The 10,429-nt window shown below is 44.0% G+C and overlaps 1 protein-coding gene across 4 annotated transcripts in view; it reads right to left on the reverse strand.

The window, feature by feature from the left end:
• Nucleotides 1-396, reverse strand: part of LOC111141446 (coiled-coil domain containing 93) — an 88,445-nt gene extending 88,049 nt beyond the window's left edge. For 3 of the 4 annotated variants that reach the window (XM_022494022.1, XM_022494032.1, XM_022494041.1), the window contains exon 1: nt 239-294. In XM_022494022.1, coding sequence (XP_022349730.1) covers nt 239-280 — 42 coding nt within the window. In that variant the 5' untranslated portion in view covers nt 281-294. Of the gene's footprint in view, nt 1-238 lie in introns of all 4 variants that reach the window. The other variant, XM_022494013.1, reaches the window with a different exon arrangement.
• Between the last annotated feature and the right edge of the window lie 10,033 nt (nt 397-10,429).

Genomic DNA, 10,429 nt, shown 5'->3' on the forward strand with positions numbered 1-10,429 from the left:
TGGGAAGACCACCTCCCTCCCCGGGGACCCGAGAGCGGCTGAAGTTTGTCCCCGCCCCCGCCCAGGCAGGGGGACCTCCCCGGACCCTAGCGCACAGGGCCAGCTCTCCCCGCCCGGGACACACCTGAGAAGGGGGCGGGGCGCCCCAAACGCTTCCCGGGCGCCGCTCTGCCCGCCACCCCGCGGGCTCGGCCCTCTCCCAGGAACCCGGACGTGTCTGGGAGAGGGAGGTCCTTACCTCCGGGAGACCCTGGCCCTCCGGGCCCTTGGGCAACCCCATGGTCCTGTGACAGACGTGCGGCGGCAGCAAAGCTCGCGGAGCGCCCGGAGGAAGCTGTCCCCGGCCGCGGAGCTGCTACCGGGGTGGAGGCAAAGCGGAAACTTCCTCCGCCGCCGCTGCCGCTGCCGCCGCCGCCGGCCGGGAGCTCGGCGGTCCCGCGGAGCATGCGCGTTGGGACGGGAGCGCGGCGCGACTGCGCCTGCGTGAGAGCCGCCCCGGGGCAAGGCCGGACGGCGGGGGAAGCTGGAGCTACTGTCCCGGCTGGGCTCCGTGGCCGATGTTCCGCGGGAGCCGCGCTCCAGAGCTCCGCAGTTTTCTCCGAGTCCTTCACAAAAGGGGCGATTCCTTCATCTCGGGGAAATTTTGCATTTTGGTTCCCTCTCTGAGTTTCACAGGCATCAGATACCCCCAGTGGGGGTGCTGTCCGCTCTGCGAGCCGGACTTTGGAAGCTCCCTCAGTCTGGTGTTAAAATTCCAGCATGAATGCGTTTGGGAATTCCAGACCTCGGCCCGGTTTTAGCTGAATCGGGGTGTCCCCCTGCTTCCCGCGCACTTGCGCTAACTTCTCGATATGTATACGGACCAGGGAACAGAGTCCCCAAGAAAGGTTGCTGCACGCCTGCTGCTTCTTCAGTGTTCCAGGCAGTGCGTCTTGTTTCTCAGGATACCTGGTTTGGGGTAATGTCCCCCTACCTCCAACATCCCTAACTCTGGGTCTTCCTTAGGAAAAGGTCGTCTCTGCGAGTGCATCTCTGTTTTGACGTCATTTTAGCCTCCACATCGCTTACATGCTGCACCCCCTGTCTGTCCCAGAAAATGGATGGCAGTTACATAAAAGGGTTCTCTCCCGGGCCACAAGACCCCCTCAAAACCCGCACTTGCTTCATAGTGGCTTCTCTAGCTTTTTAAGTTTTATTTATTTATTTATTTAGTTTTAAGCGATGAAGAAAGAGGTGACTTGAAAATTTGCTGTAGTAAAGATCGTTCCCGAGGGGCGGGGCGGGGGAAGGGATGGGGAGAGTGGGGAATAAGAAGCTCAGAGCTCCTAGAGATCAAGTGGGGTGTGTGTGTGTGTGTGTGTGTGTGTGTGTGTGTGTGTGTGTGTTTCCTCTCTGCATACCTAGCATCTTAATAAGCAGATAATCAGTAAATGTTTGTCCTTGGAGGAATTCTTTGGGCTTTTGGTATTCTTCCTGGAGTTTATCCTGACGGAATACCCACCCATGTGATCTCAAAGGCCCTAGAAACGGCCATTTCCTTCTTAAATTCAGTTAGCAAATACCGCTAACAAAACTGTGTGCCAGGCATCACAAATTTGAGAAAACTGAATAGGGAAATTAAGGGGGTTGAGATGGAACTCTCATAGCAGAGTTAGGGGACATCTTGTGCTCACCCATTGGAAAGCCAATGAATCTCAATTTTTAAGGCACCCATTATCAACTTCCCAAACGTATTTATTTTTGTAATTTTAAAATCGCCTTTCCCGGAGGTGGTATACAATGAGAGGGAATGGAGGGTAATTTGTGGCTGCTGTTGAGTGACTAGAAAGTATTGATGTCTAGGGACAGATAGCAAAATCTCACATAGCAGGCAAGCCTAAATAGCTGTATATAAAGTAGTTCAGAGAATAGGGTCTGGAGAATAGAAGTCAGGTAGGCCACACACAAGTTCCCTGTTGGAAATGCCTTCACAATATTTAAATAAACATGAGCAGCTAACTTGCCCAGTTTTACTGTCTGGGTAGGGTGACAGTGGAAGACTTGGGTTGGTGGCGTGCCTTTTTTTTTTCCCCCCTTAGAGGTCCCAGCAAAAAGGCCGTGGCAGCAGTCAAGAAAGCTTGGGCTTTCTGTGTTTGAGAGCGGAACCCCAGTGCAGCTTTGGAGAAGACCTTGAACAGACAAATGTCAGAGAAGGAGGTTTGTGAGGACTTTGGAATAAATGCAACTCTGTTCTTCTCCAGTGGCTGAGGGTATCCCTACAAACATTTTGTCACCCTAATGGGATCTTTGGGGTTTAGGGATCATTCTCTGTCTCCTTTGCACATTGAATACAGAGCTGTATGATGTTTTTCTAAGTGCACACTTCTCAGGAACCTCACAAATACTTTCCCTTTTTGGGTTAAAAAAAGGGGGTGCCATAGTAAAGAGCTTCCTGTTAGGATTACCTTTCTCCTAAGTGAAGTTTTCTAGAAAACCTCAATCATTTTGTTCTCATTTCTCCCAGCCCTTCCTACTTGGCTCTTGCTGTGACCAGCAAGGAGAATCATGAAGTCTTAAAGCAGGAAGGGATCTTAAAGGCATCTAGTGTGTGTTTAGGAAAGCAGAGTGACACCGTTTAAGTCACATAGCATGTTAGTGGCTGTGCTGAAACCAGAGCCCCAAATTTCTGATTAATGATGTCTTTTTATTCATCTATCAAACTTTCATTCATACAACAAACATTACCTCTATATTAGTGGCTCTCAAACTTGCTGCACATTGGAATCATATGGGGAATTTGAAAAGCTACCAAAGTCTGAATTCTACTCCCAGAGATTCTGCTTTAATTGGTCTGCGGAGAGACATAAATATGGGAACTTTTTCCCTTGGGGTATATTGTTTTATATGCAGCACAGTAGTGAACAGTGACTTCTTAAGTTTCCTTATAGATCATGGTGGCACACAGAATTTAAGATCCATAAATGAACTAGGAGTCTTTAAGTTAAATGAGTTCTTCCTGAAAATTCTTAATCGTATGCTAATCTATTCTCAAGCAGTAAAATTTTGCAACACACCATTCTTTATTTAGCATATCCCATTTCTATAGTGAAAAATTGAAGGCCTGGGTGGTGCAAGCAAACTTAAGCCTCCTCTGCTTCTGGACACAACCCAGCACACACACACACACACACTCTCTCACACACACACACACATATACACATACACTCACACACACACATACATACACTCACACACACACAATACAGTCACACACAACTCATACATACATGCACACCCTTACACATACACTCACACACACTCTCACACACATACATACACTCACACACAATACAGTCACACACAACTCATACTTACATGCACACCCTTACACATACACTCACACACATATGCTATATCTCCTGTAACAAATGAGATCTCACATTTTCTTGGTAACATGATTTAATATTTTAAATTGTCTTATTGGGGGAGGAAAAGTTTAAAAAACGTGACATGTTTAAAATTTCACAGGTAATTCCATTGAGCAACCAATTTGAGCCCCACTCTTCTCTGTGCCAGGGAATAGTTCCTGGTGTTGGAGAAGCTACAGTCGGCAAGCCAGATGAGATAGTTACTGCCAGAAATGAAACATGCCACTTAATAAGACAATATTGGCTAGATGAGTTCTTTTCAGGGAAAAAAAAATAGCGTAACAAATATGAGAGGGAATAACTGGAGTCCGAGGCCCTTCCAGACGGAGGGGTCAGGATAGGACTGTCAGGCTCCTTTCGACAGGAGATCTAAATCTCAAGAAGGTGCCATGAAAAGAGCCCAGAGAAAAGCATTCCAGGCAGAAGGAGCATCCGGGGTGTTCTGGACAACCTCCCTTTGCCCCCGCCCCAGACCCACGCTTTCCCCTCTCATCTTGCTTGCCAGCAGGCTAGGCTGGCTGGTAAAGGCTTCTTCAGCAGGGCCTGGCATGTAGGCACCTGTAGGGTGAGGAGCTAGTGTGGGGGTCCTGGAGGGTAGAGTCTCAGGAATCATTTGGCAAATATATGAAGAACTTAGAAAATATCCTTGGATATGATGCTGCCACTTTTAGGGCTTATGTACAAAGATCTTCATCACAATGTTATTTATGAAAGAAAAACCTGGAAACCATGTCAATAGCCCATGAAAGCGAATGGTTAAATACATTTTAATGTGTCTATTTTGTGCAACAGGAGGGTGCTGGTAAAAATGTTCACTGCAGCAGGCCTGCAAGAAAAGGGTGAGAGATGAAGCTAGGTGAATAAGACCAAAGTCTGCCTGTCCTGTCAGAAAATTGGTAAAACTTTGAAAAGGCAAACTGGGAAAATGTTCATTACCTATAAGAAGAGTTCTTACAAATGAGAAAGAAAAATTTGATACAAAAGTGAGCAAAGGAAAAAAATGAACAAAAGACTTGAAGAGAGAATTTCTAAAAGAAATTTTCACTAAACATATGAAAAAAATTCTCACCTTCACATTAAAAAAAATTAAAATGAGGTACCTTTCATGAAAGTAATAATTACTGTTTAAAGGACATTAAACTGCCGTCGTACCCCCTAGTCAATAAGTACATTTTTATGAAGGTTCTAGAGGGTGATTTGGCAAAGTTAACTTTTCGCCAAATATGCGTTGAGTGCCTGCTGTGTGCCAGGCACTGAGAAGCGATCTCACTGGGGGGTGGCAGGAGTGATTCAGCACCGAGGGGGCATTTGGAGTTTTCACAGTGATTGAGAAGTATTACCAACATTTAGCACCCAGATGTTATGGATGGCAAGGGTCCTGAATTGACTTTGGGTCGTAAGAATTGCTTTGGCCAGAGGAGTGTGGGAAGCTCTGGGATTGTGTCAGTTTGGGCTGCGGGGCAAGAACCCTTCTGTGTTTCCATCACTCTCTCATGCTCATTCCATCCATCATGAGAACCTACCCAGGCAGCCACTGCTCCCTGCCTGGGCCTCTGGCTGAGAAACAGACATGAGAGAAAGGAGGGGACCTGAAACTCCAGCCCAGCTCAATCCAGCCAGCCCCTTGAGCGGAATATCAATGGTTGTTCTGAGCACTGAAGATTTGGAGTTGTTTGCTAAGTGTGGTCACTTAGCAAACCTGACATAGACACGGCACAAGGAAGAATTGTCCCTCCAAATGCTATACCCGCCCCCCCAGCATCCACATGGCAAACACTGGATACAGAAAATGAACAAAGTGGAGTTGTGGGATGAACGTGCACAGTCAACAAATAATCACATCAACAATTATATGTTTGCATGTTGAAGTCAGTGCTCTTAATGACAACTTGAAAGGTGGGATTTTGAAAAAGAGGAACAGGAGGTACGTTTTTGAGTGAGGAGTCATTCAAAGTTTCTCCAAGGACATGGCGTTGGAAACCTGGAGTTGAGCAAGAGTTAGACACAGAGTAGGGAAAAGCATTTCAGGCTGAGGAAACTGCATGGCCAAGCAGAGGGGCTCTGAGTACCTGAGGGGCTAGAGCACAGATGGCTCAAGGTGGTTGGTGAGGCTGTGAGGCCCAGATCAGGCAGACCTGTTGGACCATCAGAAGGGGTTTAGATAGGGGCGACTGGGCGGTTCAGTTGGTTAAGTATCTGCCTTTGGCTCAGGTCATGATCCCAGGGTCCTAGGATTGAGCCGCACATGGGGCTCCCTGCTTGGCAGGGGGTCTACTTCTCCCTCTCCCTCTGCCCTACCTTCCTGCTCGTGCTCGTTTTCTCTCTCTCAAATAAATAAGTAAAATCTTAAAAATAAAAGAAGGGGTTTGGATCTCATTGAAGCACCAGTCAGATGGCTTAAGAAAAATTGTTCGATAACAATTTAGTCTTATCACTGGAATCAATTCAGCCCTTGATCTATAGCGACGGACTTTGAGTTTCAAACATCCCCAGTGGCAAGACTGCTCATGTGAAATTGCTACTACTCTTCATGTTATTTACTTGGTAAATAGCTGCAACCAAAAATCCAACCCTGACCCTGTCTGGAAATGGAAAAAAAGAAAACAAAGCACTCAGGAAATTAACTGCTAAATAAAGTGCATTTATATAACATTGTCCTAGGAATTTTAGTTCCGTCAAGCTTCCATGGCAAACTAAATGAGAGAAAACCCAAAATCACTTTAGAAGAGAGGACTAAGAATACTGTTTTTCTGGGTCAATGGACTTCTTAACTAGCAATAAAGCTATGTTATGCTTTCATTATCTTGAAACCAAATAAGATGGAAATAATGAACTTTTAAGATTCACACATATATTGTGAATTTCTAAAATGTTATCCTAAGACGCTTCACATGTCTCAATAAAGACAAGAGCTGCTGCCATGGTTCTGGGTTATTTTGTTGGGCTTGTTAGCAACAGCAAAATTACCCACAAATAGGATAACACAGACATCATTAATTTATAAGATTGCATTTAGATAATCTAAAGTTGTAAAACATCACCCTAAAAATTATAATCCTAACAAGCATTTATATGAACCGTTGCATCATCCCTTAATAGCAATAAAAGTAAGAGGAAAAGAAATCTGAATTCCATCCATGGCTGATAAAATCTGTTGCTGTTCTTGATCCTCAGAAGTGGACTCATTACAAGTAGGATCAACTTGGAAGGTGATTCACTTCTGTTTTCGGGTTGTGTAGACAGAGGACCGAGTCCAGTGCTTGGCATAGCAACATTTCCTGTTTCCAGCAGAGGATGTGATGGGCCAGTGAAGACCCTCAGTGGAGAGAATTCTTGGGGATATTCTTCCTCACTTTTTTAGAATGGGGGAAAGGATAGAGGGTCCTCTTCTCAAAACTGCCCCCATGAGTAAAAAGATGTGCGTGACACTGTCCATGGCAAGTATGTTATGAGATAGAAAAGTACTTAACATGACCTGATATTCATCAAAAGAATGGGTGTATGAGGGGCACCTGGGTAGCTCAATGGGTTAAGCCTCTGCCTTCCGCTCAGGTCATGATCTCAAGGTCCTGGGATCCAGCCCCGCATCGGGCTCTCTGCTCAGCAGGGAGCCTGCTTCCCTCTTTCTCTATGCCTACTTGTGATCTCTCTCTCTGTCAAATAAATAAATACATTTAAAAAAATAAAAAAAGAGAATGGATGTATGATTTATGATATCTCCATGGGTTAATACACAGTAGTGAAAATGAGCTAGAGTTACATGTCTGAATATAACGTGATAACTAGGAAAAGTATACAGTTGAATTTTTTAAGAAAACAGCATTCATAATGATTTGCTAAGTTTACAAAGACTCCAAATAATAATATTCAATGCTTATGTATACAGAAATGTGTAATAAAGGTGTGAAAATGTGCATGAGAATTATATTCATGATTGTGGTTTTCTCTGGAGAGGTTGGAGGAGGAGCAGGAACAGAAAGAAGGGCATCAACTCTATAATGTTTTACTTTTAGGAGAGAGAAGATCTGAGGCAAATGCAGTATAATGACAATATTCGATAGAGCATATGATAGATGGGTAATTATTACATTGTATTTATTTCTGCATATATGAATTATTTTATAATCAAAATATGCTAAAAATGAAATAAGGAGAAACAAGCACTAAAGTGAATTAGAGGCAAGAAAGAGGGGACAGAGGGTGTTGACTCCTCTTTGGAAAAGCTTGACTATGATAAGAAGATGGTCGGGGTAGCATGATTGATGGAGGGTTTGTTTCCTTGACTTTCTTTTAAGATGGCAAAGAGTTAAGTATCTTTCATTAAATCACAGGGAAGAATCCAATCGAAAAAAAGAGACTGAAGACATACACTTGAGCCTTAGAGCCTGAGCTCTTACAAATCTCTCACAATTTTTCCCCATAGATTGTCAGCTCCTCAAAGAAGGACAAGACTGTGTGTTCTATTTATCTGCAACAAGTGCACCGTGAATGGATGAGTGGATGGATGGTTGGATGGATGGATGGATAGGTAATGGATGGATGGATGGATGGATGACAGCCTGGTGGGTGAATGGGTGAGAAGTAGGGCGGGGATATTAGCATAATGTGTTTATCAGAGTGGCCACCAGATGGCAGATGTGACAGGCAATGATTATCCTTTCAAAGAAAGTTCAATGGTAGCTACAAGTTATAATTCTTTTCTTACATAAGCTTATCTAAGTGGAATATGCTCAACATTTAAGTGGAAATTTGGGAATTTCCTGCTATTTGTTGACCTCTCATTTTGAGTATCTGTAGGCCAACTTAGTCTTTCCTGGAAAAGAAGCTATAGATGCAAAGAAATGTATAATTGTATGACTTGTGGTTATAAAGGGACTGAATACATGTGTTTGTCTTCTGTTTCTTTTGAAATCCAAATAAAAGGATGGCAAAAGTATGATACTACAAAGACCAAGAGAATGGAAAGGGAAATGAAAATGTTATTATAACCAGTTGATTTAAATGGGTTACCCTTGATAAGGTGCAATCAGGATACAACTGGGTTTTCTTCCCATACATCTTCTTCTTTTTTTTTTTTTTAAGATTTTATTTATGTATTTGACAGAGAGAGAGAGATAGAGAGAGAGGGAATACAAGCAGGGGGAGTGGGAGAGGGAGGAGAAGCAGACTCTCTGCTGAGTGGGGAGCCCAATGCGGAGCTCAATCCCAGGACCCTGGGATCATGACCTGAGCCAAAGGCAGCCACTTAACGGACTGAGCCACCCAGGTGCCCCCCCAATCCATCTTCTTTAAAGTTGTTCTGCTAGGTGTCCTTTCCCCCACATCTGGATGATATCTTGTGCAGATTCTAAGGCTTTTCTGGGTACTTTTGCAGATGAAAATATTCTCTTTTTCAGATATTAAAGAGTCCCATCAAATCTGATCTTCAATCTTTCATCCAATTCATACCTTCTCCCCTTTCCTAGCTTGGATCCAACCTTGAATTTTGCAAAATGGAAGTAGGGGTTTAAGGTCTGTGCTTTTATCTCTCTCTCCCCCCTGTTCTTGCCCCACTTATTAACTTATGCTTCTGCCCCTCCCATTAGGAGAAAAAAGGAAAACTGTATTTGATTGAGTTATTGTATTTGATGTTGATGACTCTGTGCAGCAGGTGCCCCAAAGCTGACCCTTTTCCTTGGGGGCGGGGGAGGATTTTTGCCTATTGCCTTGTGTCTTTTGACCTTGCCCTGTTCTCCTCACACTTCACTAGGTGAAGCACCATGCACCTGACATCTCGTGATGTCCCTTGACTCTCCCCCCACGTATTCCTGGTGCAGGCCCACTCTGTTTGTGCAGAACTCTTGGGTAGGATCCTTTCAAGCTCACTCTTCCTTTGCTTGTTCCTACTTAGTTCTGGGGGTAAACTTATGAATCTCTGTCTAATCTAACTAGTCTCTGTCTAATCTAATCTAGCTATGGAAGTTTAAGCCATTCCACTCTGGTCCCTTCTCTGTTCTACTCAGACGTCCCTAGGCAGCCTCAGGTGAGTAGAAGGCACTAATCCTCCTGTCCCCCACCCACATGATACCCCTCAGTCCAGAGGACATGGGTCTAGTTCTCCCAAGGACACTCTTTGCATCACCCTTTTCCCAGGCTGCAACATGAGCAGGCCCATAGGCTTCTGCAGCTCAGCAGAAGCTGGCTGGTGGCTGAGACATTGGTCTCCGTCTGTGACAGGTCCCCCCAGGGTTTGGAGTATGTTCATGACCCTTGCTTGGCTAAAGAGTTGAAAAGAAACACCTATTTTAAATATTCACTCCCCAACAAGTAACTCTTCAAAAATAATTCCCACTCTGAACAGTCTCTAGCCTTATTTATTTGTTTGCCTATATATGTATGTCTATATTATTTTCTTATATGGGATAGAGACAGGAGGTGAGCTAGGACAGAGGAATAGGATTTGTTTTATTGTCTTATAGTAAGTCCTATATGAACGATCTGGCATCTTCCTTTGGAATATGGGGGTGCATTACATTCTGGGCTTTGAGCCTTTGCCAGAACTCCAAATTTATTTTAAAAGACTCATTTAACAGTCTGGCGTACCTTAATTACATAATTATAATTCTAGATAATTACAGATTATAATTAGTAATCATTAGAATATTTAAAAAGAGCTCTTGGAAATTTGAGAAAAATGATAGCTGAAATTAAAAATCTGATAGAAGAGCTGGAAGACAAAGCCTTGGAAATATCCGGGAGATCAGACATCATAACAGAAGACAAAAGAAGAGGGAATTTCCAAAGCAATAATAAAGGAGTGTCCAGATTGAAAAGGCTCTCCAGGTACCATGTATAATGAGTGGAGAAAGGATCCATACCCACACATATTATAGCAACATTTCAGGACACTAAAGATAAGAAGAAGATGCTGAGAACTTACAGAGAGAAAGACCAGGTCATGTAACAAAGAAATGAGGATCGGAATGGCATAGTTTCTCAAGAGTAGCACAGGAAGCCAGAACACAGTGGAACAATGCATTCAA

Source organism: Enhydra lutris, unplaced genomic scaffold (assembly GCF_002288905.1).
Source record: "Enhydra lutris kenyoni isolate GAN:26980312 unplaced genomic scaffold, ASM228890v2 scaffoldscaffold1, whole genome shotgun sequence".
Classification (NCBI taxonomy): Eukaryota; Metazoa; Chordata; class Mammalia; order Carnivora; family Mustelidae; genus Enhydra; species Enhydra lutris.